Source organism: Dermacentor albipictus, chromosome 10 (assembly GCF_038994185.2).
Source record: "Dermacentor albipictus isolate Rhodes 1998 colony chromosome 10, USDA_Dalb.pri_finalv2, whole genome shotgun sequence".
NCBI lineage: Eukaryota > Metazoa > Arthropoda > Arachnida > Ixodida > Ixodidae > Dermacentor > Dermacentor albipictus.
In genome coordinates this window covers 22,562,025-22,578,872 of record NC_091830.1, presented here as the reverse complement: position 1 = coordinate 22,578,872, position 16,848 = coordinate 22,562,025, and the positions used below count along the sequence as shown (strand labels likewise).

Below are 16,848 nucleotides of genomic sequence, written 5' to 3'. Positions count from 1 at the left end.
ACTACCCAAGTCCTCTTGGAGATTATCCCACGTGCCCTCGATATTTCGGAAGAATGTGAGGTCGGGCGTTGTGTCTCGACTGACCGAATTACCCCTTCTAGTGGGAAACCTAGGATCTGTAACAAGCGTGAGGTTAAAATCGGCTGCACATCCGGCTAAGTTTGTGCCCTTCTTGCTGTTAAACCCGTATCCCCATTCCGTGTTCGGAGCGTTGAAGTCCCCCGCAATTAAGAGGGGCGCGTCTCTGGCTGCCCTGATTGCGGAATGGAATAGTGCATTAAAGTCCCTGTTCTTATCTGCAGGCGAACTGTAGACGTTAAGAATAAAGACATTCGCGTTGCTCGATCTACTGGGCACGAGTTCGATCAGTTGTGCTTCTAGTCCGCTACGATATTTTGGAACGGTGTGCTCCACAAAAGAAACGCTCTTTTTAACTAAGGCGGCGATGCCTCTCCCCGTTTCGCCTTTGTACGCTACTGCACGATACCCCGACAGAGTAATCTCCCTTTCCGCGAGCGTCTCCTGCAGTAAAATGACTTGTGGCTTGTCTGTCACCGATCTGACGAGCTGACCTAACGGAGCCTTGCGCCTCTGGAAGCTAGCGCAGTTCCACTGCCAAATTTTAACGGTATTGTTATTTGTGATAGCCATCCTGTTTACTATGAAATTTTAGAAGCCTATGGCGCCCCCGTCGGGATTTGATCCAGTCGGGAGCGGTTCAGTAGGTGTTGTCTGCCTACTTTTGGGTTGAGCCCTAGGTCTTTCTAATAGCGTTACTCTCGACTCTATGGCGGAGAGCATTTCCATAATCCTACTCAGCGTCTTTTCCAGTTTACCTTTGGTTTTGACGGGGGAAGCCGAGGTGGCGGACGGGGACTCGATGACCTCGGTTATGTCACCTTCTTCTTCCTCCTCTGTGTCGCTAAAAGGTTCCGGGTTGGGCGCCTTGCGTTTCGACTGCCCGGCTAACGGGCCTGGGTTACTGTTGCTAACCTCATGCCGGTTTATAAGTTTTCCTTTCATGCTGTTAAGAGATTCCTTAAGCTCTGCGAGCTCGCGTCTAAGTTCCCTATTTTCTGCTTCGAGCGCTTGGATACGGGGATCGATCCTATGCTCTGGCTGTGCCTCACCTGTCGTTCTTTTGCTTGATGCGTTCTTCTTCCCAGACGGCTGTGTCGCTCCCTTGACCTTGTCAGCCCAAGTGGCCCGCTTGACGGACTGGGAGCGAGACCGGGATCTCGATCTGGAGGAGCCTTGCCTCGGTTTGGGTTCTCTCCTTCTCGAGCGTGAGCGCCCTCCGGATAGAGATCGGGTACCTAGGATGGAACCGCTCCGCGCAGCTGGTGCAACCGACGAGATGTCGCCAATTACCTCGGTGACGTCAGATTCTTCGTCCAGTTGTGCCTTCCTTGCTCTTTGTCGGCGTCTTCGGCGTCGGCATCGTACGATGTACGGGATTTGATAGCGCTTTTTGCACGTTCGGTCTCCGGTGACGTGGGGCCCACCGCACGCCTCGCACTTGGGGGTGCATTGATGTTCATCGTTGTCCGATTTTGCTTTTCCGCAACCGCGACATTTACCTCTCTCTTCCTCGCTGCTGATGCAAACGTCGGCACGGTGGCCTACGTGGCCGCAAGCATGGCAAACGTCGACTTGGCGTCGGTATAAAGAACATGGCAACAAGGCTGTGCCGCAGATCACGTGGTTGGGCACGCGCATGCCTCTGAATAAAATCACGACTACGTGCGAGTCCTTGATTCGTCTGGCTTCTAGTGCCGTGGGATTTCTTTCATTCACAATCATGTTTCTGAGCGTGGCTTCATCGTGACAGGGGTCGATGTGCCTTATTACGCCTTTGCACGTATCTTCGGGGGCGGCGACGTACGCCGAGACTTCGTAGGCGCCATACTTGGTATGGATTTTATTTAGTCTCGCATAGGCCCTCGCATTAGAGGCGTGCGGAGTGGCGATGATTAAAATATTCTGTACCTTGTTTGGGCACACGGTGTCTTCCTTCGTTTGATGTTCAGGCAGGGCCGCCGCCATGGCCAGGGCTTGAGCGAGCAGTACTACGTCGGCTTTTGATACGTCGAGGCCTCCCTTGGGGCGCACGATAACCTTGATCTGTTCCTTCGGGAGTTTCGGAAGTCGCGAAGCTGCCGTTACTTGCGACAACAGACTTTTAGCCGGTCCCTTGGCAGTGCGGTAGCCAGCCGTCTTGTTCACGGTACCACGTTGGCCATCTCGTAATGGCGGCCTCTTCGTCTCCTGCTTTTTACGGTTGCTGAGGGCAGTGATCCACCCCGCACCATTGAGATCTGCTTGGGTTACGTCCATGCCTTCCACAGTTACGACTTCGGGCATTGCGTCGCTTTCGATGAACGCACGTGTCGTCGCTTCAGTCGCGCACAGAGACGGGAAAACGCGAGCGTGGGACTGCCTCTACAGGCAGGCCTGCCTGCACCGCCGCGCCGAGAGCAGGCTGTGCCCGTTAGGGCTAGCTCCCTCGTCGGCGTGATCGTAGAGCGAAAGCCTCAGAATATGGTGAAAAGTCCACCCACCGATAAAACTCTGGCATCGGTGGATTCCTTGAAACTTGGCGGTTCCGGTGAGGTATCTATATCCAAGCTTCTTCTTGGAAAGACGCACTCTAAGTTTTTATTCATTACCAACTAGCACACCTATCTAGTCTTTTGTTATGTATTTCTGTTAAGAGCACGTGTGGTGTATGTTTCTTCTTCTACGTCCTTTGTGTTTTTAACGCTCTGAGTTTTTCTTATAGTACCTCAATGCAAGCTATCTCTAGAGTAACTATACACGTGCCTTCACCAGCAGTTTTCTTTGTTTTGCTTTGTTTTAGTTGGCGAAATGTCAACGAAGTCAGAAAAAGACGGCGATGCAGAGAAAAGTGAAAAAGAAGGTGTAGTATATTTATGGCGCTCTTGTCAATTGCCTGGCGACAACAGCTGCGCCATCTGGTGCCTAGTCGCCGCAATTGGCAGTCTTCGTCTGCTGCATGCGTTTCTGTTTACAGTCGGCTAGCATGATGCATGTACAGTCGCGAGCGAAAGTTTGAGGACCAAAGGTGTCGCGATTTTTTTCTCGCGGCCTGGGCTTTCCGGTTGAAGCCAAGAGCACACGTCTGCATGCGCTTTTGTTACCAATATAATTGATTAAACCAATTTCAATTTTTCGCTGATGCCTTGGTCTCCGAACTTTTGCTCGCGACTGCACACTGCAAGATTTTTCTTGTGGGAACACGAGAAAAGGCCGTGGTCATTTTATCCACCTAACTTTTCTGTATTCTGCAGATAATTTTCGCTTCATTTTAAAGGAATGTTTGCATTGTTCACTTGCGTATGGGAGCAGCATTTTAGAGCGCAACTCTTTGGCGTCCGTTCCTGGGTTTCGCGTCGTCGTCGGCGTTGTCGTCGGCCTCGTAACCAGCTCCGCCCCCCTTTCATCCCCCCAGCGCTAGCAGCGACCGATTGATACCGCTGGATGCCGCTGACGCCGCTAGAGAGTCAAGATAACGTGACTGCATAGAACACCGTCGCCGCCATGCAGAAAGAGGAGGAAAGGGTCCCCCCCCCCCCCCTGTTCTTGTGTGGCGGATAGGGTGCTCTTCAGTTGCCGACGCGCCGGTTATTTCACGTAGGCCCCGGCACGTCGACGAATACGTGACCACCTTCCCACGGCTAGACCTGGTTCTTAGCGCTGCGGAAGCGAGGGTATCATATTGTTTGTGTCGGCATCGGCGGCGTTGTCCCTGAAACCAACTCCGCAGCAGGGGTTGACTCACTATCGGCGTCAGCGGCATCAGTCAGTCGCTGCTATCTCTTCCCTCCTCCCTTTATCGTGTTGTCCGCTTGCTGCGCGCGCTTCTGCCCCCATCGTTTGCCGCTGGGTGTACACGCCGCCCCCCTCCCCCCCTAACTCCACACCGATGTTAGTAGTGGGGGACTTTAATGTTGACATAAAGACAAACAGCAATTTCCTAACACTTATGCGGGAGAACATCCCGTTCCTCTCGCTCGTAACGCGTCCCACGGCTGTGACAACCTCGCGAGGCACTTGTATAGATCTCGTCTTTGAGAATCAAGCATTGGTGTACCAAGTCGAGCATATATCAGTCTATTTCTCCGACCACAAAGCTTCCTTCATGACTGTCAAGAACTGTTAGTGGAGTCTTTGTTAAAGGAATACGTGTGAAAAAAAAAAATTCTGTGATAGCGCATACATGTGTTGCTCGATTTCTTTGCCTCAATCTATCGAAAAGGTGAAACAGCTTATTTTCTGCGCTCAAATTTCGCATTAGGAAGTAACGTAATCGTCGGTAATTTTTTTACTCCCCTGTCGACAGCACTTTTTAGGGAGCAAGAAAGAGGCATGTGTTGGTGAAGCGGTTGTAACAAAGTGTGCGAGCATATACGAGCCCAATGATAAAACCAAGTCTCTGGCAGTAGATATCCAAAGTCAAACGGCACCTGGGAATATGCAAGAGGGCGTTTGATTGAGCTAGTTGGTTCATTCGTCGAGGATCGTAGCAGCAGAACTTGTGGAAGACGGACACAGAAGGAAATAATAGACGCTGACGGAGCTGTGTCCACGTGTATTCATTCCTTCGGTGTACTTGTACCACGAGTTTTGTGATGCCAAGGCCGCTGCATGATAAAAAAGTTGCAGCCTGCCACCTGCATCGAAAACGCTGTCATCCGCCGCAGTGCCACCACTCTGAGACTGTTGACTGGGACTGGCATAGAAAATGCGCCAGAGACGCGCTTGGAATGCCATCACCAGTGGAAATACACGCGTCCCATCCCCGGCAGCTAGCGCCGTTTGGCCCAGCCAAGCGGCCGAGAATGCTACTACGGCTGTTACGGTCGCTCCCATTGCAACCCAGCTGACGCGACAGGGCGCACCCGTTTACTGTTTCGTTTCCTTTTTAGAGCGCAGCTCTTTGGCGTCCGTTCCTGGGTTTCGCGTCGGCGTTGTCGTCGGCCTCGTAACCAGCTCCGCCCCCCTTTCATCCCCCCAGCGCAAGCAGCGACCGACTGATACCGCTGGATGCCGCTGACGCCGCTAGAGAGTCAAGATAACGTGACTGCATAGAACACCGTCGCCGCCATGCAGAAAGAGGAGGAAAGGGTCCCCCCCCCCCTGGTTCTTAGCGCTGCGGAAGCGAGGGTATCATATTGTTTGTGTCGGCATCGGCGGCGTTGTCCCTGAAACCAACTCCGCAGCTGGGGTTGACTCACTATCGGCGTCAGCGGCATCAGTCAGTCGCTGCTATCTCTTCCCTCCTCCCTTTATCGTGTTGTCCGCTTGCTGCACGCGCTTCTGCCCCCATCGTTTGCCGCTGGGTGTACACGCCGCCCCCCTCCCACCCCTTCCTGCGAGTCTCCGGTTGTCAAAGCGCCGGCTCGAACTTTGAAGTTGGCGAACTGTGCGCCGCAAAGTTGCCCAACGGCTTGCTGGTAGTAGCTGCCTACTTCGCCCCTACCGCACTCACGAAAGACGTCGTGCACTTCCTGCAACTCGCATTAACCGTCCATCGATCCACACCGATGTTAGTAGTGGGGGACTTTAATGTTGACATAAAGACAAACAGCAATTTCCTAACACTTATGCGGGAGAACATCCCGTTCCTCTCGCTCGTAACGCGTCCCACGGCTGTGACAACCTCGCGAGGCACTTGTATAGATCTCGTCTTTGAGAATCAAGCATTGGTGTACCAAGTCGAACATATATCAGTCTATTTCTCCGACCACAAAGCTTCCTTCATGACTGTCAAGAACTGTTAGTGGAGTCTTTGTTAAAGGAATACGTGTGAAAAATAAAAAAAAATTCTGTGATAGCGCATACATGTGTTGCTCGATTTCTTTGCCTCAATCTATCGAAAAGGTGAAACAGCTTATTTGCTGCGCTCAAATTTCGCATTAGGAAGTAACGTAATCGTCGGTAATTTTTGTTTGTTTAATCGAACGCTCATAGCTATACATGCGGTGATCAACACTACCAGTACCAGATATATAACCATAATCTCAGGAGGCATGTCTAGCCCTGTGTGCGGCTATATCTTTCAGTAATCGGGACTCAGTCGCTCACACATACGAAACCCGTCTGTATCAGTTGATGCGTTGCTAAAGCTAGCACACATATCTTAATTACAGATATTGAAGAAACCACGAAAAGTAATTTCGCTTCCTGTATTAATGAGAAAATTTCCCGTTACCTCGAAGACATCAACTCTTTCAAAATAAAGAAAATTCGCTCCAACCATCGACGGTCACTGCTAATTAATGTAAAAAGTCCAACACCTCTATGAAGCCAAACGCTTCATTGAGCGATTGGTGCACTTGAACACAATTTTTTTTTGCACTCGGGGCGTGCTGTCGCAAAGTGAGGAAGAAGATGAAAGATAGGAAAGACACAGAGGTCCACCAGATGCGGCTCCGGTTTGCTATCTAGCACTCGAGGGAAGGGACATAGTGATGAAAAGGTGTCGCAGTTTCACCGAAAAGGCGAAGCATCGATTGCGAAAGAAAATTATTAGATAGCTGCACGAAGTAAGCACACTAGATTTATCGACCGTATAAACTTGCAATACCAGCTAAATTAACAAGCATTGTGTCATACGCCCCCAAGCAAGTATGAGCGCATCTCACTCGATCACTGCAAACACTCGCTGTGAATTTGCTGGCGTGAGGATGAGCGGCAGCAGCAGTGAGCGAATTGCCGTTCGCGCTTGCTCTCACTTTCACGGGTGACATGACACAGCGCGCAGGTAGCCATTGGCCCTTGATGGGCCTAGACGCTGTGCGCACCGCAGATGTCTGTCAAGATAGATGTCTATCAAGTTAAGCCTCGCCATACGTAGCCGCCGCCATAGTAGAACCCCCCCCCCCCCATAAGATACATACATAAAATACTTGCGTGAAATGTTGCAGCATCTTCCCTCCCGTCTCGTCTTATTTTCTTTTCAGTGATGGAAAAGTCAAAGAGAGGTCACAGGGGCTAAAAAAAAAGATACCACGAGTATGTTGCGTCCATCGGCTTCCAATGTGGCCCTGCGCTCTAGTTCTATAAGTAAACTAATGCACGGTGGTTCAATGAGTAAGCTAGTGTGCACTTGTGTGCAGTGCTCAGTACCGCCACTCGTAGTGCTTACTCGTACACGTACGTGTACACGCACCCATGTTCCGTGATTATTGTGGAATAATGAGCCGTCACTAAGTTGTGTCCACTCATCATGAACCCTTACACCTCGCCAAGTTTAGAAATGCCTGTCTTCAAGACAGCTTTGCTGACCAAACTGATTTTAACAGGACAGTAACAACTGCCCAGTGAACATGGCCCAGGACCCAAATTTCGCTTCTTCTTTTGTGCTGAATAACAACCAATCATTGTTGTGTTGCTTACCCGTGATCACCTTCTCTTTTAAACCTGTGACGTATGTGGCGTAAAAGCAGGGACCCGGAGAAGGAGGGGGGGGGGGGGGGAGTGTTGGATATAGTACTGCCTTAAACTTCATTGCTTTCCACAAGAACACCTTTATAGCGATGCTAAAACGAGACACGAGTGTGCTGGGAACATCGTAGAAAATTTGAGGCAAGCTCAGAATACCAGCCAACACAGATATCATTGCGATATGCTGGTTTTTTCAAACCAAGTTATCTCAGTACAAACTACATCCAAGAAAACGCTGTACATGCGCCTTTATTTGCAGTTTCCTTTGCTTTATTTCGTTTTAGATGGGGAAACGACAGCGAGGTCTGAAAAAGACCACGAGGTAACCGAAAAAACTGACAAGGAAGGTAAGTATTTGTACATGCTTTTCTCTAATGTCTGGTTAAAACAGCTGCGCCATTTGTCGCGCAGCGCCATCTTTTGGCAGCCATCTGGTGCACACGTTTAAGTGCAGTCGACTAGCACGTTGTCTGCAAACTAACATTTTTTTATGAGAAGAATAAAAAGAATATGGCAATTTTAGCCAAGTACATTTTGTTTTCTTTTGATAGCTTTCAATTTATTTTACAAGAAGGTTACACAGTTCACTCCTGTATAGATGCAAATTTTACTATTCTCCTAACTGCAGTTTTCAGGGTGTACAGGAGAGCCATATGTGGCAATACGGCTTAACAGACGATAATAGTGTAGATAAGCGCATCGTCTAAAGCCAGAAGTCAGCTAGAAGCGACAATACAACCGGCAATACGCTCTAAATGCAAGGATCAACTCTACCAATATTAATAAACTTGACTTGACTGGCATGAATGGCCGGTTGAGTAGCTCTACCTCTTTCAGTAAATAGGACGAATACAGTCGCGCAGCGCCTATCACACTTGTTCGCCGGCGTTTACGATGGCGTCGAAGCTGCTCATATATTTTATTTGTGGACAGTACGGAAACGAACAAAAGCAAATTCGCTCTCAGCATTCATGACTTTGTCTTCGCTTTTCGCTAAAGAGACCAATATTGGCCCTTTAGCGTAATAAAAAAATGTTAAGGGAATAGAAACCCTGCGTCATGAGTGTCAATGAAAGTAAAAAGTGGCCTCTAGAAAGCTATGCGCGTCACGAAAAGATTGATATGTTTTAATGCGATTAGCTTTATTTGCCTACTTCAAGCTTTTTGAATCTATCTATCTATCTATCTATCTATCTATCTATCTATCTATCTATCTATCTATCTATCTATCTATCTATCTATCTATCTATCTATCTATCTATCTATCTATCTATCTATCTATCTATCTATCTATCTATCTATCTATCTATCTATCTATCTATCTATCTATCTATCTATCTATCTATCTATCTATCTATCTATCTATCTATCTATCTATCTATCTATCTATCTATCTATCTATCTATCTATCTATCTATCTATCTATCTATCTAACCAAACAACCACGTATAATGGACCCAAGTGGTCCAAGTTACTGCCGGCTTGAGTCTCGTGGTCTTGCCGCTGACATCATTCCAACTTCATCATCTAACTAGTCCTGCCACTGTCGCCACGACTTCTACATTGCCTTAGGAGCCCAAGTTGTCAAATAGTGCGGACTAGTAGCTATGTGCTCATTGTCGCGATTCCATCGTGGCCATTGCATAGTCGTCTCTCGAGCTTTGTCATGTGACTCTCCTCATGCCATCATAGTCACTTCATCGTGGTCATGCAGTCGTCATGCATTAGTTTCATGCCATCGTCTTGAGGGCGTGGTATTCGTTCAATTGTCTTCACTTCAGCTACCTCACCCAACAACTCTCGTCATGTTGTCATCGTCACCACTTCGTTGTCGTACAGTCTTTGTGATGCAGTCCTCGCCACGCCATCATCGTAACACACTCGCCAACATCCTATTTATACCATAGTTACCATAGTTATAGATCATACCATAGCTCATACCATAGTTATGCCACCAGTGACGTTACCCCGTCATCATAAGTTCATGTTCATGCATTCGTCTTCTACCTTCGTCGTCGTGCCGCTATGGTCGTTCAATCTTCATAACTCTACCATCGTCATCCAACTCTTATCATGCCGTCATGGATACGCCATCGTCGTCACGCAGCCGTCTCCATGCAATTGTCGTCATGTCATCGTCACCACGCTGCCATTTTATTATAATCACTTCGGAAACGTCATACTATCGACAGAAGTGAAATTCCACGCTGGACTTAGGAGCGCAACGGAGCCACCCGTGGAAGAAGGCGATGACGGCTACAAACGTGGGAGCATGCAAGTGGCACGAGCGCGTTCACATGGTAGTGCTGTGGAAGAAGACGATGACGCTCGAGCCATTGCTAATGATTGCTTTAGCGAATGCCGACAACGAAGGCACAGTGTCGGCATAAAGAGCTTCACTGTAAAATCATAAACAGGAGAGGACGTCTCCATCGCTAGGCGACACCTGGTGGAGCAGATCACAAGCAATGTGAACGTATACTGAATGGATGCGTCCCCCTTTTCTTTGCACCCTCTGCGTTCGCAGGCTCTTCCGTAGCATGAGCTCAGGTGCGCGCCGAAGTCGCAGCGTCGCAATGCGTACTAACAAAAGGAAGGCTTGGGGCATTGTGTGTCGTCATTTTTATATTTAGCGCCTTTTCTGAACACCACTAGCAATGTAAGTAAACGCAAACAGGATCTGTCAACATCCTACATGTTGGAGCTTCACTGTTCTTGCTCTGCTTCTAATGTGCAGTTTTTCTGCATATCCACTTAGTATCTTGAGCAAGCGTGAGATAAATGCATACAAAGAGCAGTCTTTTAGCTTCGTTTATGTTCTTTAAGCGATCGTCTCTGAATGCAAGGAAAATATGCCTGAAACATTTGCTGCTAGCGGCTACCAAAACCAGGTGTTATAGTGCTGATGTTACCGCTTTTACTTCAGGAGAGAGAAACTCGACAGAAACCATTGATCCACTGATTATCAATTAGAGAAAAGCAAAGCTTCTACAGAAAGCTGTTCGTTTCGTTAAAGGAATGATGCCTTTGATGGTACAGATTTGTACTTGTGTGAATAATTAGGTATCGTTTGTTATATAATTAGATAATTCCATGGAGGACAAAACCATTAACCATCACATATGTCGTGGTGGTACTTGAGGCTAGGGGGTGAACTGGAAAATATGAGCACTGCGCCCACGGAGGTTCAAAAGTGGCAGTGAACGCGTCGCGCTAAAGGACGCTCGTAGCGGCAGCGTTGACATCGATAGCGATTGAGCGCGTCTGCCAAACTAGCGTTCCTCCCATGGCCGGTCTGGAAGCACGTGTCTGGTCAGAGGCAAGGTGTGCGCTCCACACCGGCCGTGCTCCAGCGCCCGACGCGGTTGGCCGCGATGCACTTTCAATACATAGTATGCACGTACGTCATTCAAGTATACTCCGCGACATCCGGTTTACGGAGGCGCCATCTTGGGGAACCTATAGGCCTATGCGCGCGCCCGTCGATAAGGTTCCCCAAGATGGCGAAAGGTAGCGGAAACATACGACAACAGCGGATGTGACGTCACGTGCATACTATGTATAGTTACCGACTGCAGCACCACCGCTACTGCTGATATGAAACGTGCGGTTGCGCCACTCAAAAACTTTATAGTACACTCTTACCTGGCGACATCTGCTGCCAGTGCCTCAATAAAGATTAAGGTTGTGTCATGTGCCGAGCGCCTGCTTTAGCGTCGTCGTGTGCTTCGTTTCTAAGCATGAAATGATTTTAGCTGCCGCAGTCGGCGATCTTGAGTCATTGAGCCAAAATCCTGAGCCGTCGTCCGGACACTCAAGACGAGAATGGAACGAGAACATTCCGGCACCGTTGCGAGAACGAAAGGAGATTACGCGGGCAACCAGTCAAAGCGTTACAAAATGTGGCCTTTGACGCCAAGCGTTTGTACAGGACTGCGCTGCATACGCTAGTTGCTGCCCAAACACGTTCCAGAAAATGTGTGGGTTTATTGACCAGCTGCCTTCACCCCGCAAAGATCATGTACTGTTGACGCGTGCGGCAGAAAGGATGTCTCACATCTGCCGCCAATATATGTGAGAGGTGGTGGTGGCTAACACTCCCAAGGTTACTTCTAGCAATAAAAACATAAATACCCACGAAAGTGGATGGGAAAGCGGTGCCGCGGTAAGAGCATCGCACGCGTAATGCGGAGACGTGGGATCGTTCCCCACCTACGGCAAGTAGTTTTTTTTTGTCATGTCATTTCCATTAAATTTTCAATTCTTTAATTCATAGTGTGAGTACAAATAATTTATCCTATGTTGTCCTTTGAGTCTTTGTTGGCTCCTTTGGATATATATAATGAAGTGAATCTTATACTGATGCTCTTTGTATTCCATTAATTTTATAACATTGCTCAGAGGGTCGCATGGTTACTGTCGACGTGCCATTAACAGCCCAGCAAAGCTTATTGAGAAGATGACAATATTTCTTGGCCAACTTGACAACGCCTTCTGTGTTTCATTTACTACATTTAGTTTCTCTTTTTGGCACTATATTGTACACATCATATTGACTTTAAAATTTCTTTTCTTCAGTGATCGCTCAGTTAGGTGGTAATTTTATCCTTAATTGTCTCATTTTATAAACACGGTCTTGACGTACGGTTAAGCCTTATGTAACAAACCAAACCTACTTTTCTCATGCGGGCACGCTGTACTGGCGCGCGCGTTTTCAATGCGTCAAACGTTCGATCACGTTTCATCGCATCAACACGGCGCTGAGGCATTCGCTGGTTTGTTAATGTGTTACTTTCCATTCCAGCTTCGAAAGTGTCCAAGAAGAGCTCGGGAAGTACGAGTGAGTTTGACACTTCACCTAAATTTCGCATAGGCTTCTTTCTTCGGTCATTGCAGTCCGTAGGTTATCTATGAAAACCTTGCATGCCGTTTTGTGTTGCTGTAGACATCTCACGGAAAAACAAAATGTGACAGAGTCCACTGGTAATGAGTGTCATAGGCAGCGTTAGCGTCTTCGAATCCTGCTGGAATTTCGTTTGGTGTTCACGGTTGTGGGTTCAATTAACTGCCGTAGCGGACATGCTTTGATAGGAGCAAAACGCAAAAAAAAAACGCCCTTGCTTTCTGCTATGGCTCCACAATAAAGAACTCCGGGTGTTCTAAATTAGTCCGGAGTCCTCCATTATGGTGTCCGTCACAACGCACCGTGCAGTTAGGCGACTTAAATGTCCGCAATGTCGCTTAGCGGCCGCTTATGCAAACCAGCCAAAGGACGAAGCCACGACGAGTATATTCTAGGCACTATCACGAGGGTGCGACACATCCGGGAAGAGAGTGACGAGATACGCACTGAATCCACCATTTGAGAACGCGATCCTGGATTACACTGCCTCCGGGATCGGCCCAATGTATATCGTGACGGGGTGAAGCTGCTCGTAACATTGCTTCCGAGCTCGGCGCACTTTAGCCGAGGCACCGTCCCAACAATCGCGCCAAGCAGCGGGTGAAATGCGCAAATAGCTTCATCAAGGTAATCATACGCTTGTAGTCCTGTATGTGTTTCAACGGGAATACTTATAAGTACAGCTGGTTATTTCCTTTCGAAATTCTTCAGAAAACAACACCGGTCAAGATCACACGTGCAGGGGTAGTTAGGTAGCCGTACGAGTCCATTTATTATGCGTGCTTTACATCTGCTTTAAGTATTCGCGATCAGAAGCTAATCCGTCAGCTACTGATTGAAGTACTATTAGGACCAGCGCGAAACGCTAGACTACAAATACAAGAAGACGGGCACAGGAGCTTTGTGCGTGTGTGCGTGTGTGTATGTGTATGTGTTTGTGTTTGTGCCTGCTTGCGTGCGTTTGTCGCCTTTGTGAATAATTGAAGGATCAGTTATTCGAAAAGAATTTCTAACACTTTCAAAATACGTGCCTTCGCTACAGGTTGTTTTAATCACGTAGAATCGAAGCCACCGCTTTAAGCATAGGGCTGTCATATAGGGCTGTCATAGGGCTGTCAGCATAGCGCTGTCACCTGCACTGTCTTGAGACGGAATGTCGATTGTCTGGTTGAATGTCTCGCCATCGATAAGACATTTCGTAAAACGACCGAAAACAAGTCTTGTGAATGTTTGTTTTCCTTTTGCGCAGGATCAAAGGGTTCGAAGAAGGGTTCGGGTAAGTGACCACAAATTACGCATTCAGTCTATCGAACACTTCCGTGACAATATTTCTACTCAGTTTGTCCTTACAACGCTACATTTCCTCTTAGGCCAAGAGACGTCAAAGTCAGAAAAGGAAAATCAACGGCCTCTCGTACCGATATTCTTTTTTTTTTCATAGTCATGAGGTCTTTACCATAAAATCACTGAGGCTTTCAGCTTTCGACGGGTCACTTGTGAAATATTTAAGCTTTGTCATGCTTTTAGAAACCTGTTGGCGTTTTAGATATTTCTCTTTACACAACGGTAATTTCATTAATGTTCGCGGAGTCATTTTGTAAGAACAAATGACCAGTGTATTTTGTGACAACTTTCTGTGGCAGCGCGGCCAAGGCTACGTGGGCACATGTCTTACTACGCCAAGTAGTCTGCTCATTGGCCCGATGTTTCGGTTTCGAAAACACCAGTGCATTCCGCGAAAGCACGTTGTTCATAACGTTGCCTGGTGAGCATGCGGGGAATATGTATGATCCGCGTGTAAGTAGCGTCAAGCTTAATCGTATCTGTATTATATATATATATATATATATATATATATATATATATATATATATATATATATATATATATATATATATATATATATATATTTCATTTGACCTCGTCTGTAAATGATAATATGTATGTCATTTGTCGATAACGCCTTCAATAACTTCAATAAGCGCTTTGCTGGACTACATATATATATATATATATATATATATATATATATATATATATATATATATATACATGTATATATATATATATATATATATATATATATATATATATATATATATATATAGACATTACATAGGTGGGTGTGAAATGTTGAATTGTAAATGACACCATGCCTCGTCATATTGGGCCTTTAACAAGGAAAACTTCAGAGTTAGACGATTATTAGTGCCGCGAGACTAGCAAAAGCGTGTGACTTATGCACAAGTACACAACACAGTGTTGCGGTGGCCTCTGTGACTGTTTTCTCATTCAAGTGAGCTCTTCTACTGCGCACATGTGACTGTCACTCGCATGACTCTCGCTGCTAGAATTCAATCCGAGTAGAATTGGAAACTGGTCGAGGCTTGTGTCAACGAGGCCGTCACGTTGCCAGAACTCCTCTTCGATTTTCTGAACGTGAGCACATGTCCGAACCCACTTGTCTGCTGTAGCAATTGATGAATTCATGCAGCAAGTTTTCGACGGCGGCAAGGGTGAATGCGGTATTGTTAGCAGCGACGTAATTTCAGACCTGGCTGCATATGACTTCGATAGGAATGAACTCGCAATAATATGGAGGAACCCTCACAACGTTGTGACCGGCAGCCTTAGCGATAACGTCCACGTGATAGGTAGAAAACAACTTTTTGTATTGCTGCACGACACAATACCTCTGCCTTTAGTTGGCCCTGAGAAAATTCGATGTTCTTCTCCCTGAGCCAAGACTGAATGTCACTCTTTCGTGCTGACGACGTTGGAACTTACTCGAGGAGAACGCTACGGCAAGGGCAATTTCACATTGCGGTGACACTGCGCAGTTTGTTGTAAGGAAAAAGCTGTTCAGTGAACCACTTCTCGAAGCGCGGACCACAAGATCCCTTGTGGTAGTCAGCCGTTTCTTTCGCTGCTAGGAAAACAAGGCACGCAGCACTTCTGAAGCCATCTTCGCTACCGTTGTGCTACAGGATCAGCCTGCAACCTTTACGGCTTGATGCGCGAAGCCCTGTACGCAAGCGCCCCCCCCCCCCCTCCCCTTTTGCTGATGTGCTGATGTCCCCCTCCTCCTATACCTTCTCCTTTCTGTGGCTGGCCTTGGCCCGAATTTCGGTCAAGTAGTGTATTGGTCTGCAAGAACAAAGAAACAATAAAAATAAATTGAAACATGACATCAGCTGCGAAAACGACATTCTCGCAAGATAGGAGACGCAAGCAGACAATCCGCACTGTTCAGCTAATATGATCAATCGATGCGCAGAGGCCGCTTGTTCATGCTACCCAACAGCCAAGGCATATCGTTTAATACATCATAAAGACGTCGGCCAGATGAATGCCGTGAGCGGCATTGCTACCGTCGAAGTGGGACCATTCACGACTTGATGGTGGAAGAAACAGCGGCGTTTGTAACTTCCACTTTAATGTATGTTCCGCTGAAGTAATGCATGCGCAGAACTGGCAAGCAGAAATGCTTGTGTTTGTGTTTCGCGAAGCACCGTAATGTCGGACGCTACGGTGTTCTTACTGAAGAGTGTTCGGCTGGACGGGACAGCGCGTCTTCTGTGATTGCACGTAATTACAGCCAAACTCGCATCGCGTCTGTTGCGTCTAGAAAGCAAGGTTTTCATGCTATGGGTTTCTAAGTGAATAGGAAGAAATACTGATTCATCTACACGCTACAAAGCTTATAAAATAGACCGGCTCTTGTACGTACCATTTTTGAGTGCCAAGTTCTCGGATGGTATGCAGGTACTGTCGTCGCCAAATGATGACTTCCTTTCTTTAGAATAGCGCACAATTTCTCTTCCGTTTGCGAAAGGAAAAGCCGATATCATTGAGCAGCCTTTGTATCGCTGGCTCGCTAATTTTAAGCATGTTCATGTCACCGTCTCTTTCCATATCTTCAGCGAATTTTGCAGGTGTCGGAATTTCATTTCGCAGAAAGTACTGATGCACTGTTATTCGTAGAGCTGCGAGGGAGAAGCTGTCATCAAGCAGCAGTCTTGTCCTCCCGATTGTCGCACGGGCATTTACGGCAAGAAGACGCAGGCACTTGCCGCTTCGGTGACTTCAGGGTGCCACTGTTTCATCATCATCATCATCATCATTATCATCCTGGCTATGCCCACGGCAGGGGAAAGGCCTCTCCCATACTTCTCCAACTACCCCGGTCATGTGCTAATTGTGGCCATGTTGTCCCTGCAAACTTCTTAATCTCATCAGCCCACCTAACTTTCTGCCGGCGCCTGTTACGCTTCCCTTCCCTTGGAATCCAGTCCGTAACCGTAAATGCCCATCGATTATCTTGCCTCCTCATTACATGCCCCGCCCATGCCAATTTCTTTTTCTTGACTTCAACCAAGATGTTTACGCCGAGCTTAATCTGAAAGGTACCACGTTCGCTAACACCAGTGAGCTCGCCAACCTTCCGACACGCGGCTCTCGCAAACAGCTGTGGG

The 16,848-nt window shown here is 47.5% G+C and overlaps 1 protein-coding gene across 8 annotated transcripts in view; it reads left to right on the top strand.

The window, feature by feature from the left end:
- The window catches only part of LOC135921697 (uncharacterized), a 381,860-nt gene that overhangs the window by 347,900 nt on the left and 17,112 nt on the right, over positions 1-16,848 (top strand). For 7 of the 8 annotated variants that reach the window (XM_070527008.1, XM_070527009.1, XM_070527007.1 and 4 more), the window contains 4 exons: positions 2,861-2,920; positions 7,755-7,817; positions 12,275-12,310; positions 13,623-13,649. In XM_070527008.1, the coding sequence (XP_070383109.1) occupies positions 2,861-2,920; positions 7,755-7,817; positions 12,275-12,310; positions 13,623-13,649 (186 nt within the window). The remainder of the gene's footprint in view (positions 1-2,860; positions 2,921-7,754; positions 7,818-12,274; positions 12,311-13,622; positions 13,650-16,848) is intronic. The other variant, XM_070527010.1, reaches the window with a different exon arrangement.